This window comes from Pavona decussata, unplaced genomic scaffold, assembly GCF_977016875.1.
Source record: "Pavona decussata unplaced genomic scaffold, jaPavDecu1.1 SCAFFOLD_83, whole genome shotgun sequence".
Lineage (NCBI taxonomy): Eukaryota > Metazoa > Cnidaria > Anthozoa > Scleractinia > Agariciidae > Pavona > Pavona decussata.
The window spans coordinates 87,440-110,922 of NW_028145501.1; the positions used below are offsets into that span (position 1 = coordinate 87,440).

General features: G+C 37.7%; 2 protein-coding genes across 5 annotated transcripts in view; one reads left to right on the forward strand and one right to left on the reverse strand.

The window, feature by feature from the left end:
* The window catches only part of LOC146475670 (uncharacterized), a 29,568-nt gene extending 15,146 nt beyond the window's left edge, over positions 1–14,422 (reverse strand). Inside the window, exons 1-23 of one of the 3 annotated variants that reach the window (XM_085115369.1) lie at positions 14,321–14,422; positions 12,202–12,252; positions 11,035–11,133; positions 10,511–10,612; positions 10,092–10,313; positions 8,653–8,748; positions 7,869–7,935; positions 7,563–7,669; positions 7,305–7,391; positions 6,961–7,019; positions 6,677–6,817; positions 6,494–6,556; positions 6,138–6,243; positions 5,666–5,752; positions 5,172–5,254; positions 4,331–4,424; positions 3,970–4,023; positions 3,453–3,554; positions 3,089–3,217; positions 2,069–2,203; positions 1,606–1,734; positions 1,303–1,437; positions 517–615 (exon numbers count right to left, since the gene is read on the reverse strand). In XM_085115369.1, coding sequence (XP_084971495.1) covers positions 517–615; positions 1,303–1,437; positions 1,606–1,734; positions 2,069–2,203; positions 3,089–3,217; positions 3,453–3,554; positions 3,970–4,023; positions 4,331–4,424; positions 5,172–5,254; positions 5,666–5,752; positions 6,138–6,243; positions 6,494–6,556; positions 6,677–6,817; positions 6,961–7,019; positions 7,305–7,391; positions 7,563–7,669; positions 7,869–7,935; positions 8,653–8,748; positions 10,092–10,313; positions 10,511–10,612; positions 11,035–11,112 — 2,175 coding nt within the window. In that variant the 5' untranslated portion in view covers positions 11,113–11,133; positions 12,202–12,252; positions 14,321–14,422. Of the gene's footprint in view, positions 1–516; positions 616–1,302; positions 1,438–1,605; positions 1,735–2,068; positions 2,204–3,088; positions 3,218–3,452; positions 3,555–3,969; positions 4,024–4,330; positions 4,425–5,171; positions 5,255–5,665; positions 5,753–6,137; positions 6,244–6,493; positions 6,557–6,676; positions 6,818–6,960; positions 7,020–7,304; positions 7,392–7,562; positions 7,670–7,868; positions 7,936–8,652; positions 8,749–10,091; positions 10,314–10,510; positions 10,613–11,034; positions 11,134–12,201; positions 12,253–12,372; positions 12,570–14,320 lie in introns of those variants that run through there. The other 2 variants (XM_085115367.1, XM_085115368.1) reach the window with 2 other exon arrangements.
* LOC146475671 (uncharacterized) lies at positions 12,639–23,041 on the forward strand. Of its 2 annotated transcripts, XM_085115373.1 has the most exons (15): positions 12,647–12,750; positions 12,873–13,139; positions 14,262–14,404; positions 14,520–14,763; positions 15,280–15,356; positions 15,539–15,617; positions 16,092–16,313; positions 16,661–16,814; positions 17,288–17,362; positions 17,860–17,928; positions 18,289–18,371; positions 18,476–18,661; positions 19,638–19,906; positions 21,411–21,747; positions 22,142–23,041. In XM_085115373.1, exons 2-15 carry the CDS (start codon positions 12,974–12,976, stop codon positions 22,543–22,545), a joined length of 2,508 nt encoding a protein of 835 aa, XP_084971499.1. In that variant the 5' UTR covers positions 12,647–12,750; positions 12,873–12,973; the 3' UTR covers positions 22,546–23,041. The 2 variants fall into 2 exon arrangements, with proteins under 2 accessions (XP_084971498.1, XP_084971499.1); XM_085115372.1 differs by having other exon boundaries at positions 12,639–13,139.
* The last annotated feature ends 442 nt before the right edge of the window (positions 23,042–23,483 follow it).

A 23,483-nucleotide genomic window follows, 5' to 3' on the forward strand; every position in this document is an offset into this window, starting at 1 on the left:
ACTTCAGTCACACAGCTGCTTGTTTCCACTAAAACTTGTCAAACTCGCAACAAGAAAATTCATCAAAATGACACAGTGGATTTTCATGCACCAAATTTTGGTCACCACATCTACCAAAGCCAATTTCATACTGGTCAGACACTTCAGACATCTGGTTGAACTTAATGCCTGGCAATCAATTGCTATTAAATTCTAGGGCCCAGTTGTTCAAAGCCTGATTAAGCTAATCCTGCATTAACGTGAACTTTGATTTGAGTATATTTACTAATCCATAAGGATTCGTCCAAAAGATCTTTGTCTCCAAGTTTTACCTTAGACTTTTCTTTGCCTTTAAAATCATTTTTAACAGCGAGACAAAAACCTCGGTTAACTTTTAATAATTATTGTGGATTAGCGTTAATTGGCTTTTGAACAACCCAGCCCAGCTGACAATATATTACTATCTGTAAGTTCTGTTCAGGCCAACATTGTACAAACACACAAGCAGCACATGAAAATAATACTTTAAACACAAACCTTTTCCTCCAATAAAGTCTTTGTGGACGTCAGATTCAGAGAGAGCTGCTCTTTTTCTTTTTCCATAGATTTCATTTTCTCAGCAGAGTTTTCTTTGAACTGAAAATTGAACAGAAAAGTTTCATGATTTCTCATCACATGCAAAAAAAATTACAAACAAGTTTTATTTGGGGAGCAGGAAAGGCACAGTGGTGAGAGCACTCACTTCCTGCCAATATGGCTGAGTTCAATGATCTGGTTTTATGATCTGATATGTCTCATATTCCGTATATTTTTTGGTGACTTTTGTTTGTCTTGGTTCTCACATTTTTCCAAGTTTTTCCTCCAAGTTCTCCAGTTTTGCTTCCATCTCAAAAAGATACAATATGTACAGGTTTTTGGAAAATTCTGTTGGAGGACCGCTGTGAAATCCAAGACTTTGTGAGCCATTTTCAGCTTGAAATAAAATATGATATTGGACAGATGCATTCTACAGGCTTATCTCCATAAACAAAATATAGGGGTGGGGGGCACAAGTAGATCACAACTGAATCTGGGGTTTCATTAAGATTTTGAACAGTCCAGCAAAAGGTTAGTGCACCTGGGCAGGCTAGGCAACCTGGATGTGCTCTTTAATGTAAAAAGACAGCTGAGACATAAAAAGCAGCTGGGTGATGTTATGTTAAGTACTTTACAAATGCTCAATTTGCCCTGTGCATGGCCCTCAATGAAACCTAACTGAAGGCTCACTAAGAAGAAAATGAGTTTCAGATGTATGCATAGATGTTGAATCCAGACTGAATATACCTGTTGCAGTTCTCCTTGCAAGGCTGCCAATTCTTTTTCCTTCTTGTTCAGCGATTGCTGAGCATCATCAATCTGTTTTTCTAGTGACATTTTCTCAGAGGACTTCTCTTGTTTCAGTAATGTCATCACCTCAACCTGTGAAAAAACAAAAGGAACTTCTTCTGTTTACATTAAATCATTTCCAAGGTTAACATTGGCATTCTCCATGCTGTTGGCAGTTATCATAAGATTACAGGGCCTTATTATCTTGAGACAAAATCTGGACTTCGTATTTCAGAGTAAAAGATATTTCATGTCACCCACCTTTCCTTTAATTTCCCCTTCTAGCTGTGCACATCTTTTTGAATGGTTTTCAATTTCCATCTCTGATGTCTTCACCTGAATTTCAAGTTTGGAGTGCTTTTCCCTCAAGCCATCATGATCCTCTTTGAGCTTCACAAGGAAAATAGATTAAAAAATAACACAGGCACATATATTACCATGTAGTATTACAGTGTATTAAGTTTTTGTTTGTTTGTTGTTTTTTGTTTTGTTTTGTTTTTGGTGGGGGGAAGAGGGGTAGGGGTGGGGAAGTCCAGTGAGCCTACATATGCATCTACCTAATCAAAATCAAAGTGTAAAATGTGGTGTGCGTGGTTAAGTTTGAACACAATCACAGAAATTTCACCAATTTCTTGTTAGTTTCTTCATTAGTATTGACACAACAATATTGATAAAACTACAAGAACACATCTAAAATCCACCACAGAGTTTTTCCATAATTCACCTTCACATTTTGTTGTTGAAGAGCACTCAGTTCTTTAAGCTTCTCCTGCAAGGTCTCCTGGGAAGATCTGACTTGTTCATCCAAAACAGACTTTTCAGCAACTTTTGCAGCTTCAAGTGCAACAAGAGTTTCACTCTAAAAATAGAATGTTATTAAACAGTTATCCTGGGAATGTTTCGTGTATAATAAATTAACAAAAATGTTTTTCAAAAATTCCATTACTTTGCAAAAACACTTGTAGAAAGTATTACTCAGTAGTTTTGTTAGAACCAGCTTGTACTGACAGCAAAATAAACAGCACCACAGGAAAGTACTGCTCAGTAGCTTTCATTTGAATGGTCATACTTTAGGATTTCATCCAGAGACTCAAATGTAACCAGCTTGTACAGCATAATAAACAGCACCACAGGAAAGCACTGCTCAGTAGCTTTCATTTGAATGGTCACACTTTAGGATTTCATCCAGAGACTCAAAAGTTAGAACAAGCTTGTACAGCATAATAAACAGCACCACAGGAAAGCACTGCTCAGTAGCTTTCATTTGAATGGTCACACTTTAGGATTTCATCCAGAGACTCAAAAGTTAGAACGAGCTTGTACAGCAAAATAAATAGTACCACAGGAAAGTACTGCTCAGTAGCTTTCATATCAATGGCCACACAATACTTTAGAAAGTATTACAGCCAAAAGTATGATTTAGATTTACCCCATTGTAATACTAGTCTTGTTGTTATTTAAATTATTTAGTTCCGCTACTGTTCAATTAAATCTTTGTTAAGTGAGATTTACTCAATTCTCTTGTTTTTATACTGTCAAGAACCATTAATTGTGTTCAACCAATCAAATAAAAGGGAAAATATTTTGTAATTTGTAAATAATATTATTATTATTTGATACATTTAATCAATCATTCATTCCTCTTTTACCTAAGGTGGTTGAAGCTTTTGGCTTTTGTTTGAGGATACCTTCACAAATTAAGTCACATTTAAGGTTTGCCGTAAATAAATCTGTAATCACTTACTTTTTCTTTGAGTTCTTTTCTCAACTCCTCCATTTGTTGTGAAGAATTGTTACATAGGGATGTCAGATCCCTGACAGAATTTTCCAGTTTTGCAGAATTGTCTTTTGCCCTGGCCAACTCCTCTTCCACCTGCATAACACAAGAAAAACAAAATAATGTCTAGCTTATAGTTTTAGCCTAGTAACAGGATTGAATGTATGATTATCAGTTAATGTTGTACATATAGCTGTCAGCTGTGTCACAACCCACCCCCCCCCCCCCCCAAAAAAAAAAGATGCCCGTGCCTATGAAGTCTTGGTTCAAGAACCCATCACTACTTCACTACCACCCCCTCTCCCACCCCACCCTCCATTTCCACTCTGACCTTATTCTGTTCTTTGTGCAGCTCTTCAATTTTCTTGGAATGTTCTTGTGCTTGAGTTTGAAGTGAAGTTTCCATGTACTGTAGCCGTACTTGGTAGCTCTCCTGTCATTTAACAAACAGACATCAGCATCTTATTTCTCCTTGTAACACACAACAGTGACAAGTAGACAAAAGTTAAGAATGAATAGAACCATCAACTAGGCTTCCTGTCAAGATAGATATTTAAGCACCACATTCTAATGACTCATTCATCAGTAAAGACTGTGGGTGAATTAAAATCCTCAAATGAAAATGGAGGTATTTTCCTGTGATGCTATTTACTATATGCTGTACTGGGTGGTTCTAACTTTTGAGTCTGTGGATGAATTCCTAAAGTGCGACCATTCAAATAAAAGCTACTGAGCAGTACTTTCATGTGGTAAAGTTCACTATGCTGTACAAGGTGGTTACAACTTTAAATAAGGTATTTGGATGTCCTTTCCAGCATTTTCCTGGTTCCAGCTTTACACAAGTTTACCTTTTCTTGCTTGAGTTGATTTATAACAGTTTCCGTTCCACCACCAGCTTCAATCTACAATTATCAAAGTAAAGAAAACAGGTACCTAAATTTAAAACCTCTTTTGGAACTTCCCAATAAATTTTGATATTAAATGTTCCTACATTTTTGTTTTCAGTTTCCTTCTTTATTTATTCAATAGTAGCTCGTTCTTCTTAAATTCTTTGTCACTTGTTTCACTAACCAGTTTTCAGTTTCCAGTCAAACCTTTTGTGCCACAGCTTTTTTCAGTTTCCAGCTGCTTTTACTGGGGATAATTTAGTAACTATTTTTTTACATTGCAAACAGTTTAGTAATTAATAACAATATTTATGGTGTGAACCTTAGCAATAAGATCTGTTCGCTCTGCTTCAAATCTTGCAATATCATCTTTCTTTTGCTGAAGACTACTTTCAAGATCGTTCATTAATGACTCTCTAAAAGAAAAAAATAAAATAATTATGATAATCAATACTGTTAAAGCTCTATTCAGCCACCATCTCTTATATACCCTCTGTTTAATTTGGAAGTAAGATTTCTCAATTGGCCTCTTCCTCCCATGTTAGAAAACAAAGAAATGCTTTTAAAACTTGGGTGTTCATGTACCAATGGTTGGGAAACACCCAGTCAGCTTGTCTAAAGTATATAGAAAGTAGGAAAACTTGGTTTTTAATGTGCAGAGGTACGTTATTGTACTAACTTGGAAAAAATCAAATTGCATTATTTTGTGATACACAACCCTTCGCATCTGCAGCTGAGACCGTTTAGCTCAGCTGGTGATTTAATTCAGAGGCTGTGGGTTCAAATCCCACCAAGGTTAAGGACTTTCCTTTGACCTTGGCAAACCAAATTTCCTTCACAGGACTAGTCAGTCCGGGGAACTTTACAGACAGTAGTCCACACTTTAGCACTCAAAAAATAATTTCATTCCATTTCCATCAACTTAACATTATTGCTACGTTTCAGCAAAGTGGTGTGGGAAAATTTTGGAGAGGCTGATTTATTTTTAAGCTTTTTTTTTAGCCCTCTCTCTCCTCTTGAGGCCTAAGGCAATAATAAGCCCCCAAAGACTTTAGTAATGGTACACATTTGTCTTACAATCTAATGAGTAGTAGACTGAACTAGATATATTCATGACACCAAAGCCAAGTTATTCTCGACTCAAAATAAAAACAGCCTTTGACCTGTTTTGGGTTTGTCTCTGTTCTTCCTCTAACTGGTTTTGCAGGCTTCGGACTTCTTGATTTGAGTTTTCCCTTAGTGTGACCTATACAAAGACAATACAATTTTGAAGTTATTAATTTAAGGAGAATTCTTAATCACCAGGAAAACAAAAATCTAACCAAATGGTAACCCAAATACTTCACACCTCTACTATAAAATCATAACAGAAAAAGAGATGGACACTTGTCTCATTTTTCAGTTGTTTTGAAGGGATTTGCATCAGAGTAAAGAGAGTTGTGATTTCAAATGAAATTACTTCAAGCAGGTCTGAAAGTCAAGTCTGGATTCATGTCACAGGTTTCACCTTTATTATTAACCAGCAATTCTCCTTGGGAGAGAAGAAAGAAGAAGTCCCCTCCTTTCATCCCCCCCCCCCCCCCCCTCTACACTCTCTCTGTTAACATCCCCACACTCCGCTCCTTTATATGTACATTAATTTGTACACTGCACAAACCTCAGAATCTAGCTTGCTTTTTGTTTCATCAAGTTGCTTTTGCAGATATTCAATAAAGGTCTCCTTCTCTTTGAGAACCACATTAGCCTAGAAGGCATAAACCAAGAAGTAAATTAAAAACTTGAATTTGCTGTTAATTACATTAATGTTTCACTTTCTTTAACATTCACATTTTCAGAAATACATTAAGATGTCACAATTTTTCAGCATGGTGCAGTGGATGCATATAAAGTATTCCACATTAACACTGGCTAATATCTTTGATTGCAAAACTTTGTTCGGTTGGTTTATTTGCCTTATCCCATATTCTCTTCTCATTTTAATAAAATTATTTGAATAAAAAATTAACTTAACACCAGCTGATAAAAGGAAACTAAGGTTGTTTCACTGCATACAACCTTTATGACCTGAGTTATGCAAATGTCTCCTTACGATGTCATACCAGCTCTGTTCAATGTTCAGTTTATCTCACCTGGCTAAGGTCATGTTGCAGGTTAATAAGTTGTTGTTGTTTTTCTTGGCTTTGTTCTTGTACTTGTTTCCTGTTCTCTGTGGATGCTGTTATTGCTGTCTGCAGGCTGTCAACACAATGGTGAAGTTAATATATTTAACATCATGACAAGAAAAATGTTGAGTGTCATCTAAATAATTATAGGAAACAAGAAATTTAAAGGCTGATACCAGGCTAAGATGACTCATCTTGATAAAACTAAAAACTTAATGCAATAAACATTACAAAACCACCAGGCCTTCATTACTAGATAAACACTGTGAATGGTTCTCATTACAATAATTATAAGTAGTTTCATGAATGACATGTTCTCTCACCTCTGAACTTGTTCAATTTTTGATGCCTTTTCAACTTCAAGTTCCTTAACTTTCATCTGCAAGCTGGACCAGGATTAAAAACAAACCATTAACACCGTGAGAACCTAACACTTCTGTAAATTAAAGCTAAATGACTGAAACATGTACTGTAAATTTAAAACTAAACTTTGCTAAGATTCGCACCTGTTCACCTCTGTTAAGGTTGTGTTAAATTTTTCTTGCCAAGCCTTGTGTTCATCTTCTTTTTCTTGTCGTAGAGCTGATACCTGTTGCTGTGCTATGGACAGTTGATTCTGCAAAGATATGACTTCATCTCCAGAAGGTCTGTATACAAGCAAAGGAATTAAAGTAACGGTTACAAACTAACTGCTATGTCAATTTTAAGTTAAGCAATAAATAAATAAAAGATCGGGATTGTATGACCTGTATCTTTATTAAGTAATTTTAGAGTTTACCGTTGTACACACCTTTGAGACATCTGCTTTTCTAAGTTTTCATTAAGTCTGGTTTTATCTTCCAGTTGTTCCTGAAACAATGATTATCCACAATTATATAATAAAACATCTACTCACACATAATTTAGTATATGGGTAAAATCCTTAGGATGTGAAATCTACAGTATTTAACTTTTCAAATCCTTAAGTGACATACCATTCAAATAATGGATGACATTAAAAAGTGGAAAATCAAAATAATGAAATGAATCAATCATTATGTATGAATTACAGTCCACTATTAATTTAATGACTTCATTTTTATCCCTGTAAGTACTCCCCACTCTCTAATAATATTCACTCTCATTTTCCTTTACCTTCAATCTGTTGATTTCTTCACTGTAAACTTTCTGTTGTCTTTGCTCTTCCTCCAAAGATGCTTTAAGACCAGCATTTTCTGTTGCCTGCAATAAAAATACACGAACAGGATGCATTGAAGATAATTATATTTACATCCACAGTTTTACATTTATACTGTATGGCCTTTTTTTTTTCTGGTGGAAGAAGGAAATGTCAGTAATGCATTATGGAGTCTATTCAGCATGCCACTCCCTCAGGAAAGTATAATTCCTCACCAGTTCTGATGTGCGTTGAGATAAATTCATCTGTTCACTCTGGCTTCCTGTCTGGGCCTCCAATGCCCTGGCCAGCTCTACTTTCAACTGAGCAAACTCAGCCATAGCTTGAAAATGAAAACAACAAAATAATAAATTAAAATAAAATAACAGAAATATTGAAAATGCGATTGCTTGTCATTAGTAACAGGTAAGTACATTACTTTATGTGATGCTACGACTATTTTACTATGATGCTTATTTTTCATTAGTGTACCACAAAGACCAGCATTGCTAAGATCTAGATATATCCCTTCACCTACTTACATTTAACACTATTTTCTTTCTCTGCCATGACTTTTTCATTAGATTCCTTTTCTAAATCTCGCTTCTCCTATAACAAGAAAAATAAAGTTGAAATTTAAGCATGATCATTATTTCATAATATAACATTACTACACCACAGCTGTCACACAAACACATTAAATGTTAGGCCACAATGAATAAATGTATTAGCATACATCTCAGTTTACTTCATCCAGTTCAGAAAGTTACTACATCACAATCAGAGAGTTATGGTTTGCTGTATGGTTTGTTTGTTTGGTTCTTTCTTTACTTTTTTGTCAGTTTGTTGTCCTTACACATGCAGTTTTACCTCATCATGTAGACTAAGGTCATTTTTTTTTTTAGAAAACTTGATAATTAAAATGAAATTTCATAAGCTGAATTGATGAACTGAAATGTAATTTATTAAGTAGGTTGCCATGAGCTTCCATAATTTTCACCAAAAATATTAGTTTTAATTTTATGGTGAAATGCAATTCCATAGCAAACAAACAAAATGTGTTATGAAAGATGAGGCACTGGAATTTATGTGATCTCTCCCCTCCCTTTCCATCCCTTTACCCCTCTCAATATTATTATGACTGTTGACAGTAAATCATTAGGATCTGACTAGATGGGTTCTGAATTACTGTTAGTTATTGAAAGGTTTAGTCAAGTAGCACTGTAGGATAGGGTGGATCAAAGAGGGTGATGACCTTGTGCGCCTTGTGGCATATTGAAGTACATTACGTTCAGTACTGCAATAGTAAACACATGAATAAGGAACCTTTTCCAGTAAATTGTTCATTTCCTCCAGTTCAACCTTTTCTTTGGTGATCTTGTCAACTTCTTCCTTCAAAGCAGCAGAGTACCATTTCTCTTCCTGCCATAAAAGAAGTGCTGTAAATAATTTACTGTGAAAAATAATGGTAAAAGGTAACTGATACAGAAACAGTCACAACACTTAACAGCCATGAACAAGGTTAAGTGATCAGAAAATTATTGACACTATACTGCCTGCCCTAGTATTTCCAAACAGCATACAATCGATGCAAGATGTAGGATTCTAGACACTACAGGATATCATGAAAGATGTGGGCAAAAACTACCATGCTGGAAAGTACGATATACAGTGGAACCCCGTTAATACGGTCATCAATGGGCCAAAAAAATTTGGCCGTATCAACGGGTGACCGTATTAACAAGGGTTTTTTTTACAAGAAAATGTATGGTCATTTTGCTGAGGGGCCAAAAAAAAGTGACCGTAATATTAACGAGTTGGCCGTAAGGCAGGGTTTCACTGTAGTCTCTCTTATTGTCTCTCTTTTTATAGGTAGCATACAGGAAATTATTGAAATATGTTGGTAGGGCTGTAAATATGTTTCCATGGATACACTGTACATATATGTTGTATTGAGCTTCAAACCTGTAACAAACTTCTTACAGGTGCACATCACTCATAAAATCAAGTTTGCATTAAGAGTATTCACCCATAACAGGTATTATAGGTTATGAGGTCCCCTTAATTTTCTATATACACTGTAGTTACACTACGATTTTGTACATATAGACTGCCTGCATTATTTATTGATGTACAATTTTATAGTACATGTATTTATTTCTTTATTTCAATGTCCCCAATTAGCAGTAATGCTAGACTTAAATGAGGTTGCGATACTATACAAGTACAGTGGAACCCCGTTAATATGACCACCTTTGGGCTGCGAAAATGTGGTCCTAATAATAGGGTGGTCGGATTAACGAGGTTGTAATACTAAGGAAATGACTGGAATTTCAATTCATATGGGGCACAAAAAAGTGGTCCTATTAACGAGGTGGTCGTAAGGTGGGGTTCGACTGTAAAGTGAATATAACTTGTCATGAGGTAAAGAAATTCTTCAATGTTTGTTGTCTTGTAGTCATTCTAAAACTCTGAGAACATACAAAAATTCTGGCCATAATACATGGCTCACCAGCTAACAACATATGCCAGCCCTGGTCCCGGTTGTTCGAAGAGCAGATAACTCTACCAGTGGATAAATTGCTATTTAGCAGATAAAATGTGTTCCAACCAATATATTTTATCCACTGGATAGCGAGTGATCTGCTGGACTGAGTTATCTGCTCTTTCAACATCTGGGGTCTTATCTGTTGGATTTTTGTATGTTCGTGCTACAGAGTCATGCAAGGGCTGCTGGTATGACAGGTCATAGAAAGATTCCATACCTTTAATGATGCATTTGCCTCATTAAGCTCTTGTTGTAAATACAAAATCTCCTGTGCTTTGTCTTCCAGTTCTTTAAGCTGACTTGACAAAAGAGACACTTCTGACTCTTTCCTGGGAGATGGAATCTCTTCATCAAATGACAGAAAAGAGCCATGTTTTTCACTCCAAATTTTTGTTGTGTCTGCAGGTAAACTCTGGGACAAAGGTGCAATTGATGGCTTCTAAATAAAGAAAAGGTTTTTCCAAGATGTATTACACAGTCATATCACTCTCTTTTGAAATGCTTATGATAGTACATTGACACCCTCTGATAGTGTGGTTTCCTGTGGTGTTGTTTGGGTTGCAAGCCTGTGGTGATTTGTGGGATGCCTGTGGTGCAGAACAGAAGCCTGACATATTCAGGTAGCAAATGACTTACCACAGTTTCAGAATCATTTTGAGTTTCATGCAGCTGATCAAAATGGTTTTGCAACTCTCCAGGACTTTCAAAACTTTTCATACACAAAGGACAAATGAAATCCTAAAGAATAAAGTAAAGAAGTCCTAATTAGTCCCACAGTATGCACACTGCCAAAAAAGGTCTCAAAGCAATAACCTGGTAAAAATTTATGGTTGTTAATAAAATTCATGCAGGAGAGGTCCCTTCCCTCCCCTATCAGTTAACTTCTGTAGAAATGTGTATGGCTCAGTTATTAGTCTGAACTTTTCATCCTATGAATATAATTTCATTGTGAAAATGTCCAGGCAATAAAGCAAGTTGAGATATTCCCACTAACTTTCAATTTCGTAATGTACAGTGTAGACACCAATTTTCTACTGTCAAGTCAACGAGATATGATAGGCAGTCTAGAACGAAACACACAGTGAGAGTTTAAACTAGTATTATTGTATCTATCTGTAGTAAAGGAATAACTCAACTTGAAGATAAAAGGTTTAACTTACTCCACTGGAAGGTGATGGCTCAACATGTGCCGTCTCAAAGTGGATTTGAAGATCTTCTGGAGAGTTAAAGGAGATCATACACACTGGGCAGATAAATCCCTGGCAAAAAAAAATTTATTATTTTCTTCTCCATGCATCCCAGATGAATAATAATTAACTGAATCCTTTAATCTGATTGGTTGCACAAGTGATCCAGACTGCTCGTATTGTTTTAGTGTACAAATACTTCTTAAAGAGCAAAGCACTAAATTAACTTGCTTGCTAAATACAACCCTTTGCAAATTGCTAAATTAAAACATCACTACATAAAATATACCATACGGTATACAGTTATGCTATAGCTAGTCATGCCAGCATTTCTCCAAATGATCCTTTTTCTTACTATGCCAGAACTAAAATGTAACACTGTGACAAGTAAATAGCCCACTTTTGATATATCAAAATTCAGCCTGAAACAATAACATCAGTACGAGGCTTCGGGGAATAAATTGTAGAGTTTGTATGAGTTTATTCCCTGGAGTCTTGAAGTGATGTTTATTGTTTCAAGCTAAATTTTAATATATCGAAATTGGCCTATTCTTGAGTCACAATATTATTGTATTTGGCATAGAATCTTCCAATTATGGATTTGACAAAAAAGAGTCTACAGTTTGGTACTGGCCTGCATGCAGACATCTCATACTTCTTTTGTTCCTTTCCAAGTGCATCAAAGGAAATAGGAGGCATATGCATGCAGGCTATTTGGTACATGCTATTTTAGGCCATCACATAATGCTGAGAAAAAAACAAACAATTTTGGTTCGAAAAGTTGCACAAAATAGCCATGAAATTGCTTTCAAATAAAACTTGGAGCATATGTTAGGAAATCTGCACTTGATCTTGCACAAACTTCAGAGAACTTTCATTTTATCAGAAATGGAAATGAGTGCAGATTTCTGAGCCACTTTAGTCCACCTTGCATGTATAAATAAAAAGTGTAGGATTATGATCTGTGGAACAGGGCATGTCAAAATGTAGTACTGTTAATCAATACAATTGACAATAGAAATAGAGTCCCTGAATGACCAGAAGTTGCGTGAGTGTCAATATGCATAATAATTTTACACGTGTAACTTATATCACAAATGCATGATTACACTTTAATAAATAATTATATTACATACTCACGGAGGTTTCAGAGACCGATTGCGGCTGATTTCCCTTCGTTAGGCTGTCAGGCTATTAAACAAGGGAGGCACCGCATTAGCAGCGTTCACTTTTAGTCATAATAATTAATGTTGACGTGACATCTCATTCCCGGGCAAATACAAGATCGAACGAATGATCATCAAATACTACCTGCTCATTTTCCTTCTTTTTATCGCGCCAGCGCTTGAACATTTTGAATTATTTCAGCTGCAGAATAAACTTGCTACTAATTCTCGATTGCTACTGACAGTGATCGAGCTAATACCTCTCAAATTAGCTACAAACGTGTGATTATCGCCTTTTGACTGGGTTGCTACCAAAACAAAGATGGCCGCCATTAAAGTGGTAGGCCGCTGATCGAAAGTTTGAAGGCGCTATGTTTTCGGGGGGTGCCACCCCTGAAAAAAGTCCCACAGAAAATTTCATACCTTCTTATCTCGTTTATCGTCCAATTTTCAACTTCATTCGGGGAAAAAATTCTATGGTTTTCGCTTTTTGTTATCCTTCAGCTATTCATAGAGTAACCTTGTAAGTTTTGCTTAGTTTTGCGCTGTTTTTAAGGTGAAAAATCGCCATTATGAAGAGCGCTCCGTGAGAGATCAGACAAACGTACGTACGGGTCTTTGAACATTCGGGATTTTCGTTTTCAGCGTGTCTGAAGTTCCCGGACGTGGATTTCACCAAAGCTCGAAATTCGAAAAATCTGTATAATTATTTTGTTTTCACTCACCGGAAGTGAAACACAAAATAAATGGAAGTGGGTGAGACGAATAGCCAGGTTGGACTAAATGAAGTTTCTCTACAACACGAAACTGCGTGCACCGTAGACGCGAAGGCTCTTGAAGAAAATGGCGGCGATCTTGGCTTCGCTTCCACGTTTTCGCCGGAAAATCCAGTTGCTTCTCTTGCTGAAATAGGTACGAAAGCCTTTTAAATTTCATAAGTTTAATCTTTCTTTTATTTTAGACTTATTAATCGGTGAAAATTATTGATTTGAATTTGGTATGGCCAATGGGAGAAATAATTTCCTTTGAGCGACAAGGTATAAAAGTACGCCAGCCTTCGGGCTTCGTGCGGGATTTGACCCGTGTCTCAAATAGCGTTTTCTCCTCCTTTTTTAGGGAAAACCACTGACCTAATTTAATGAATGAGGGAAAATATCGAAATTTATCAAGAATATTTTTTAGCGGTAACAACTATTTTTAAATAATAAAATGAAAGGAAACAACACTTGCAAACCTGCAGGTGGCAACTGCCATCAATCCCTTTCTGGATAGTTGAGAGGGTGTGTGAAATACCCGAACGAAACAGCTGTAAGCACACAACACAGCGAGACTGGAGTGAGGAGAATAAAACGAGAAGAGACTTGGGGAGAAACAGCCCCTCTGTGCTCATTCACTCCAGTTTTTGGCTTTTTCGCTCGGCTATTTTGTGCACCCCCTCGACCTATCCAGAAAGGGACTGCTAGCAGGCTAATCCAGCTAAGGCTATCTTCACTTGGTGCCTAAGCACTAGTGCGTGGGCACTGGGCAACAAATGTGTGCTGAGCTCACAAGGAACCAGTGCCTACTTCAGTGCCCGAGTACCAGGTGTCAACCTTGCACTCGGGCACAGACACCTTGCCAGAATTCTGGCTTGGATACTTGATTAAAAGAGTATGTTCACATTAGTGCCCAGTGAGAATTGTACTCAGGCACGGTGCTTGGGAACCAAGTGTGAACATAGCTTAATTAAGACAGACATCTGCCGGACCAGTGGCTTACATCCACCTAACAGAGGAGGGTGTCTGCCCCTCCCCATTCCCAACCCATACCCTACAGTAAACGGTTTAGAACTAGACTTGTCTGTTGCACACTCTACTTAATGGCCTCTTGCTAAAGTGATGCCATGGATTTCTCTGGTACACAGCAAAATTAACTTGTTTTTCAGAAATAATGAGGTTGTGGGGGCAATGAGTGACAGACATAGAAGAGGAGAGTGAATGGTATGGCATTAACCATAAAATGTAATACTTTATTTGATGATCATTACTTCAATAGCTGGAATGAAGCGAAAGCAAGTCGATCAAACAGATGATCAAGACAGCAAGCACATTCACCTGGATCCCGAGTCATCAGATGGGTTTGCTGATCTGGCAACACTTGTGAACATGTCCTCTGCAGCATCACTTGCTGTTTCTCAGGTCAGAACTCATCTAAAATACAAAAATAGAAAAATTATGAAAATTAAAGGGCAGGCCTCAGCATACTAATTTGTTTATTTATTTACTTGTTTTTTTTTTTAATTTTGGTTGCTAGGAAGTGAATTCCCAGACCTTTACCAGTGCAGCTGTTGATAATGGTTGCCAAATCACTGCTCAAGAGGCAGCAAATGCAACATTGAGTTTGTCAGCAGCCGTGGCAGCTCTGGCAGCCGGACAACTTACTCAAGAGTCAACAATCATTCCTGCGTCTCAGCCTGTTGTTGTCAATGAGAATAATAACTCTGTCAACCAAGCATGGTTCACTACTAAAGAAGACAAAGATAATCTTCATGGCAAAGGTGATTTCAGGATCTGAAATGACTGCTGTTTGGGAGTATTAAAATATTAGAACTGCCCAGTCAAAACAATGTATCTCCACAATGTGTAAAGTTAACAGTCAAATTTTGAATTGAGCAGAAGAAGACAAATTTCAGATTTTCCACAGAACATGTACACTATATAAAATCACTAATAAATTCTTCTGTCTTTTTGGGATGTGAAGACATCATTTTGCTTAAAGCTTCTCTGTAGAATAAATTTTGGATGATTTTGGAACCAAAAAAGAAAGCCATCACATCACCAATTTTATAGTAACCACCAGATCATATTTACCAGGTATACATGACCAAATCATTACTTCAGTATTTTAGCTATTTTTATGTTATTTTTAGTCTTGAGACAATTTTTTTATAGTCATCCTCTGATAATTCTGTCTTCCTGCTAATATAAATTATGTATTTATATATTAGCAGGAAGACACCAGACAGACATTTATATTTAATATTTATTTATTTATTTATTTATTTGTTTGTAAGGAGTAAAGTGGAAACAAGGAATGTGGTCTAAAGAAGAGAATGACCAATTAAAAGAAAACATACTGGAATACTGCAAGGTATGCACATAAAAAAAGTTGCTTTTCTTTTCCCAATCCTTGACTTTTAATATCATGATTGGTACACATGTATGATGCATATCAAATCTGATTTATATTTCTTTCTCTGCTTGTCTGTGCTTTTTTCTTTTTTTACATGTATCAAGCCCAGTCTAATTTGTTGTTGCTGTTGTTGTTTTTAGATCAACAACATCCATGATCCAAACATCATTATATTTGAAATGACCAAGGATGATCGCAAGGACTTCTACAGAACCATAGGTAATAACATACCTGACAGGTGTCATTGAGATGCAGATCTTATTAACTTACTTTTTTTACACATCAAACCAAAATATAGTATAAGTTGCAACATCTGCTGTTGCTTTGAGTACAACAAAAACTAGCTCTGTAACTAGCCCTTCTTGAATTTGTGTATAGACATCATAGTCAACTGTATCTGTACAGCTGAGAGTGATTACTTTACTCAGAGAAAGCAGTGTTAAACTGGAGATACAGTGCCCTGCTGTAATTTTAGGGGCATGTCTTTTGAGAGGATGATTATCTGAGGGGTACATAACAATATTATTATTCGAGGGACAGCTACAGGTGTGTTATTGGAGGAAAATAAGATATCTCAAATAAATAAAAAAGTTCTTATTAATACATTTTTCTTGAGTCAACAGTTTCCTCTATGCTTTTTTGTGTTTTAATGCAATTATTTGCTTTCAAACAACATTTTCTTCTTTATTTTAGCTAAAGGTATTAGACGTCCTCTTTTTGCAATCTACCGACGTGTGCTCCGCATGTATGACAGACGAAACTATGTGGGAAAATACTCCTCACAGGAAGTGCAACAGTTAAAATCCTTGAAAGAAAAACATGGTAATGACTGGGCCACGATTGGTGCTGCCATGGGACGGAGTGCCTCATCAGTGAAGGACAGATTCAGACTCATGAGAGATCACTGCCACTCAGGTAGTTAGATCGATTGTTCTCTGGCTAAAGAGTAACACCCATTTTCTGTTGCTTGAAGAAACTGTTAATGTTCAGACTAGGTACATGTACTCATGCCATGGCCCTGTGCATGGTCACTGGAAAGGATGTTATTCGGACTCCTTAGTGCCCAAGGAGCAATCGTCTTCTCGTTCATCAATTTAGTGTGCACCATTTTGGGGTAATCATGGGTAGTTTGAAGAAGAATGATGAAGAAGAATGAAGGGTTGTCACACACTAAAATGTCATTGTATGCAATGTTACTGACCCGCAGTTGTTGCACAGTAACCAAGCCTTGATGCTTGACTATGTTTCCTATTACTTTAAAGGCAAGTGGACAGCAGAAGAAGAGCAAAGACTGTCCAGTGCAGTACACGAGCTGAGTAGCACAAGCTCTGGGGAGTACATCACAGCAGGGATATCTTGGGCTTCTGTAGCTGAGAGGGTTGGCACAAGATCAGAGAAACAGTGTCGCTCAAAATGGTATGTTACTTGTTGGTTGAAAAGCTATTTGTAACTCTATGTCACATTGAGTTTTGTGCTGACAATAACCAAGAAAACAGTTATGTGCTCTTGATCAAGGAGAGCCACAGAAGTTCTTGAATGGTGTGTAACTCCAAGTATTTGCAATTACACTTGAAGCATGCCTCCTGTCAGTACAAATGTTGCACAGTGAAGACCAGGCGAGTGTTACAGTGCTGTGCTGACACAAAACTTGTTTAGTATCTTGTGAACACTGCATAAGAGTTTTGGTTCTTTCCCCACCAGAATATGGGAATAGGTAGTAAAGGACATTTACCATCCCTTGACTCTAAGCTATGCAACATCCTTGATTTTGAATGTGGACGAAATCACAAAATTTGACCATTCAGTTAGTGCCATTGTCAATTTTGTCACACATTTCACCTTTTAGTTTGTTAACTTTTTCCATATTTTTGGTCAATTGTGTTACTTAGGCTGAACTATTTAAATTGGAAGGAAAAAGGAGGACAGGAATGGACAAAACAGGATGAAATTCAACTTATTACAAGGTGAGATAACAAGGTGTCTCTTTAACATGTCTACTCCTCTTATGGGCACTTCAATCTGTAATAATAATTTGGTGAACACATCTCAAGACAAACAACTCTTTAATACAGACAGCTCTTATAAGGCAGAAATTCTCTCTCCCTGAGGCATGTGCAGACACCTTTCTGAGACAGGCATTTCAGTCTATAGGAAAGATACCTCTCTTGCATAGACACTTTTCATACACAGAGACTTTTCTTACCCAGACAGCTCGCTAACACAGACACCTCTCTCACAAGACAAATCTCCAAGCTTGACACCTGTCTGTCTGTCTGTCTGTCTGTGACATCTGTCACAGACAGCCAGGTTGGCTCAGTTGTCTGCTGACCAGTTAGCTCTGTTGGGAGAGCACCAGTTGAGAGTAGCGTGCATGTCTGGAAATGAAAGCTGTTAGTTCTGTTACAATGACTTAATTTGAAGTGCAGTGTGTAGAACAAAACATTTTTAACTTTCTCCTAAGGGTCCGTGAACTGAATCTCCAAGATGAAAATGAAATAGATTGGAAGGTAATGGCGAGTAACTGGGCCAGGTAAGTTGACTTTAGTCTATTTTATCAAACATCAAGTTCTGTGACATGAATGGTGATCTTGTTTGAGTGATCTATAATGCCTGCTATGGCTATCATGACTTGCCATTTTGTCAATGTTTTTGTTGATGTTTTTTATCTTTAAATAATCAAATTAGTCACAAATTATGTGGTTATTTCTAACAAACTGAGGGTTAGATTGACAAAGGTGTGAAAAAAAAAACAGTGCCTTGAAGAACAGTCCACAAATTATTCAGCTTCCCCACTCTTACGTGTAGTCCTGATTTGTTGTTTACCAATTTTGTTATTTACCTTCTCAGAATATAAAACAAGACATGTTATTTGTCATTTGCTTTATTTCAGTGTGCGTTCCCCTCAGTGGCTGAGAAGCAAGTGGTGGGCAATGAAGAAACATGTTCCTGAGAGTGATGCAACAACATTTGAAGGTATTACAACGGAACAGTTCATCACTTTAAATAACAGAATTTAAGGAATGATATGAATCCCTGCCTCCTTAATGTTATCTCATTTTGAATGCTTTGATTGACAGGCATATATTCATATTTATATCACACATATATTGCAACACTGCGAAACAAAATTGAGAGACAAGAAGCTCGTTTTAAAGGGAATCACCTTCCTCGTGTGTCTGTAATTTCTGGAGGAAGACCAGTTCATGTCAGCCCAATATCAACAGGAACCATTACAAATTCAGGAATTGCTCATACTATAACAGGTACCCATCTCTCTTTACTTCTAATAATAAAAAGTTAAGTTAGATATGAGCAGGGGGGAGGGGAAGTACCCAATAAGTCTGGCCCGCCTAGATTAGCTCTCGCTACCTGCGGGCCAGTCTCTCTTTTTTGCTAAATTTTTGAATTTTTGAATAAACTTGAGTTTCAAGTTTTTGAATAAACTTGAAACTTATAGTTGGCTATATAGTGAGGCTCCAGTCAAAAGGGGGGGCATCCTTTTCAACCAAGTTGTATGCAAAGACTTGGTGAATTTGAGAGGGTCACAAAGACTGATTAGGAACCAAAAGGGGAGCAAATAAATCTAAGTATTGGAGAGGATAGCAAGAAACTAAGTGAAAATCGCAGACTGAAATTACAATACAAACTTAAGATAATGTTTGCCATCAGTAACACAGAGGTCACTCTTCTATCTTTGGGGTATATTTTTTTGTGTATTTGAGAGGGGTATCATTTCAGTGAAAGTTGGCAAATCAAAGGGCAAAGAGTACAATATCTAGGCAGAGCTTCCATGTGTTAAATTATGTTTTGGATGGTCATCATCATCATATTCTTTATTTTAACACAAAACAAATGGTTTGCCTACGAACCTTGTCAAAAAACACATTTTAACTAAATGTATTTGAGATAACCTTGTCTTGTAACAGTGTTTTAAAATCATATAAATTTGGTTGATGTCTTATCTCTTCAGGGATCTTGTTCCATTGGACAGATCCCCTGTAATGTAGGCTGGCTTTCGCAGCCTCAGTTCTTGGTATTGGACACATAATTTCCAATAGCTGAAGTGTTTGTTTATAATAATTATTATTATGAATGAAAACTTCAGGTAATTGCTTTATCCTGTAGTGTTCTGCAATGTAACCTTCTCCAACCAAGCTCATCTAGTGACTCACTCCTCCCAGACAAGGTTTGATAGTTTGAGTGAGGGTTTATCATTGCTACATGTGTTCTCTTTCACAGTCAGCAGTGATGGTGCAGTAACAAGAGAAGATGACACTTCTCCCCTCACCACCAGTCACAGTAGATTTGAAGTAGTACAAGTCAATGCACTAACACAAGACATTTTCAGTAACCAATCAACTGTCCAGGGGACGCCATCATATATCATACAAGCCCCTGCTGGACAGACATACATCATTCAACAACCCACAGGGAATCTGGTGAGACAGACACACACTGGAGAGCTGACGGCAGTACCCGAGGGACTAGACAGCAATCAACATGACCAGGTAAGGAATGGGGATTTTTTTTGTCACAAGATGGATATAGCTTTTAAAGCTATATTTAACCCTTACCGATAAGAATGTCTTGAATGCAAAATGAAACAATATTGCTACTAGTACATGAAAATTTAAAGCAGACAGCACTACAGGGAAGCACTACTCAGAAGCTTTAATTCAGATGGTCACACTTTAGGATTTTATCCATTGACTCAAAAGGAAAAACCACCTTGCACAGCTTAATAAACAGAACCACAAGAAAGTACTGCTCAGTAGCTAAATCATTTGAATGGTCACACTTTAATTAGGATTTCACCTACTGACTCAAACAGTAGAACCACCTTGTACAGCTTAATAAACAGCACCACGGGAAAGTACTGCTTAGAAGCTTTAATTCAAATGGTTGCACTTTAGGATTTCATCCATTGACTCAAAAGGAAAAACCACCTTGCACAGCTTAATAAACAGTACCTCAAGAAAGTACTGCTCAGTAGCTTTCATTTGAATGGCCACACATCAGGATTCCCACTAGACTCAAAATTTTTGAACACCATGTACAACATAATAAACAGAATTTCACAGGAAACAAGATGCCCCTCTAATGGCATTACACGGAATGCGTAATGTAGCCCCAATTATTCCCCATTGTATGTTTCGCAGATATTTAAAAAATATCCTCCCTTGGCCATTGAAATAATTGTCTGAATGGTTTTATTCAGATATATTGCGTGATACTTATCGTTGTGTTACTAGGAATCATACCAGAAATAACTATGCAATAACGTCATGACCCCGCTGAACTGGTCTGGCCTCCTCTAGCTCTAATCCTTCGCGTTGATCATTCGATCTGTTTTTTAAAGCGGATTTTCTTTGCTGTAAACTCTCCCAATTTCTGCCGTTTCAACTGTCGAGTACTACCTAGAAGTTATTATTTCGATTTACTGCTTGAAAAAGGTTGGTTTTCTCTCTGAAAACGGCAGATCCGGAGTCTTAAATTCAGACATGTGGCCGCCATTGAACGAAAACAACTTTTCCAAATGATGATTTGCTTTGACGTCACACAAGTAGAGATGAGTGGGTCCCCTCCCTCATGATATACGCGCAGATAATGGAGTTTGATTGGGCTGCTTTTGTTCAAGACAATCAAAACAATAGATCCCTTCTGGGAGAGGGAAGAATTTAATCTAGTTTTAATGAATAAATCAAATGATGATTTGACGTCACACAGAAGTGATGAGTGGGTCCCCTCTCTCGTGATATGTGCCTGAAAAATAGATTTTGATTGGGCTGCTTCTGTTGAAGACAATCAGAACAATATATCCTTACTAGGGGAGGACAGAGTTTAATGCATAAATTAATGTGCACATTTATGACACCGATGAAGAAAAAAAAGATACCCGACCGAAACCTAGACACGTCATGCCCTGCGGGCATTCCGTGTAATTAGTGCTTAGGAGCTTTGGCACAAATGGTTCACAGTGATCCACTTTAAATTTATAATGTGTTCTTTCAGGAGGTAGTCATGACAACAGCTGTGCTTCAAACACATCATGCGGTCCAAACTCTCCCTGAGGTTTCACCTGAGTTTACACAGGCCATAGTACAGACAGACATCTCTGGACCCATCACTGCATCCGAGTTGGCAAATGCAGATCTCACCCACACAACCATTGGCAAGTCAGAGCCTGACTTACAGGACAGCGAGGTAGTGCAGCAGGATGACATACCCAGCAATGTAGACGATACTAATGTGGACAGCAATGTTCTGGACAGCCATGGAGGTCTGACAGCTGAGCTTCAGGTGCAAGAAGCTGATGATATAAAGAGAGTGCAGACCATAAAACAATCAGGTGAGTTTCACTCAGCTATCATTCTAACCGCACAGAATGATGAAGATTTTATCAATGGACACAAAAGTTAGACAGCCTTGAGCATATTAAATAATAAACAGCTCACACCAAAGGATTTAATCCAGACCCAAAAGCGAGAACCACTTGTCGTCCTTGTCCACTTTGGATGGTCACACTTTCGGATTTCTGTTTTTATCCATAGATTCAAAAGTTTATAGTTGTGCTGAATAACAAACAGCACTTCAGTAACGTACTGCTCAGTAGCTTTCATTTTAGTCTCTTGGTTGAGGATTTAACCCACAAACACTCAAAAGTTATGATACCACAACTTTACTTAAAATGTGTCTTTTGAAGTGAAAACGTTAGGTCTTTATGGTGTGTGATTTGCTTTCAGGTCCGGCAGCGATCGCTCAAAGCTTAGATGGCACCCATCTTCCAGACTCACCTGTTGTACACATGCATCAAGTAAGTTCACAGAGCAGAGAGGCTGTGGTGAGCCCAGACCCCCTCGTTCACGTGACTGTGATCTCAAACATGGAAACGAGTCTTGCAGCAACTTTGTCGTCATCATCCGCGCTGTCAATTCCTCAACATGCTTTAACAGGCAGCAGTAATTCAAACGATTTATCTGTGAATGTCATGGTGCCTCAAGTAACTTTGCCCGATCAGATACTGCAGTCTCAATCGGATGAGCCTGCGGTGCTGTCTCCCACAGACACAAGTGTTATGATAGTGTCTGAGAATCCTATGTCAGTCACCTCCACACTGGAGCACCCGGAGAATTGGTTGTCAAGTTGAGGGGTCGTGGGGAAGAGAACCTGGATTTATCGACAGTAAAGAGCTTATACCCTCTTCCCCCCACCCTCGCAGCTCCCCCCTCTCCTCCACCTGTTATCAACAAATTTAGAACCTCGCCTGGCACGTCATTGGTAGAGGAAGTCATTTTTTACTCGCCAACGATCCTAAAAGAAATATTTTCAGCTATTTATTAGCTGTAAGCACTGAAATTCATCTTCAAGTCATGATAAATTTAACATGCATTCAGGGAAACGAGGTGACCTTTTCGCAAAATGTTCGTTAACACAGGGAAATTTTCCGACAAAGATGGGTGCTCCGTCGGTTTCACGTCAGAAACATTTAGAATGACAGGACAGAATGACAGGAAAATGTTTGTTTTGCGAAACTCTGGCATTGTTATGCCAATAAATGCAACTCTGTCTTATCGAATAAATGAATATTGTTTGAGCTTTCTCGAGCGGGGACACACTAAATAAACTATAACTTAATTTTCCCACGTTACGTCTTGTTATATTCACAAGTGTTGTGTATTTAGCGCGATGGTGCTAATAAGGGGCACTACAACTGAGGAAAGTAGGGTTTCAAAGAAAACAAAAATCCCAACACAGTGGTAGGAGGCTAATCAGTTGACAATTTACAAGCGTGATTTGAGCACGGAAATACCGTGATACAAATCCAAGTTGTCAGATTAAAGGCTCTGCGCACGTTAACCCTTGTCCATTTCAGACCGAGGAGGCTCGTAGTCATTGCCACTCTACTTTGATCCCAATCTACTGCTTTTCTCGACACTTGAGATTATCAGTGCTGATATCCTGATGCAGCACGTTCACGCACAGGTAGCCCAAGCTGTATGAACGTTTATAAAAAGACCTTTGTTTGACCTTTGTAACATCACGTAATTTGAGTGCCACGATGAGTGTAACGCAATGGTGTAAATT

Excerpts from the sequence above, each read along its gene's own strand:
- LOC146475671 (XM_085115372.1), top strand. The coding sequence starts at position 12,974 with ATGGAAGTGGGTGAGACGAATAGCCAGGTTGGACTAAATGAAGTTTCT. Across the intron at positions 15,357-15,538 it reads ACATACTGGAATACTGCAAG|ATCAACAACATCCATGATCC; the intron begins GTATGCACATAA and ends TGTTGTTTTTAG. Across the intron at positions 19,907-21,410 it reads ACAGCAATCAACATGACCAG|GAGGTAGTCATGACAACAGC; the intron begins GTAAGGAATGGG and ends GTGTTCTTTCAG.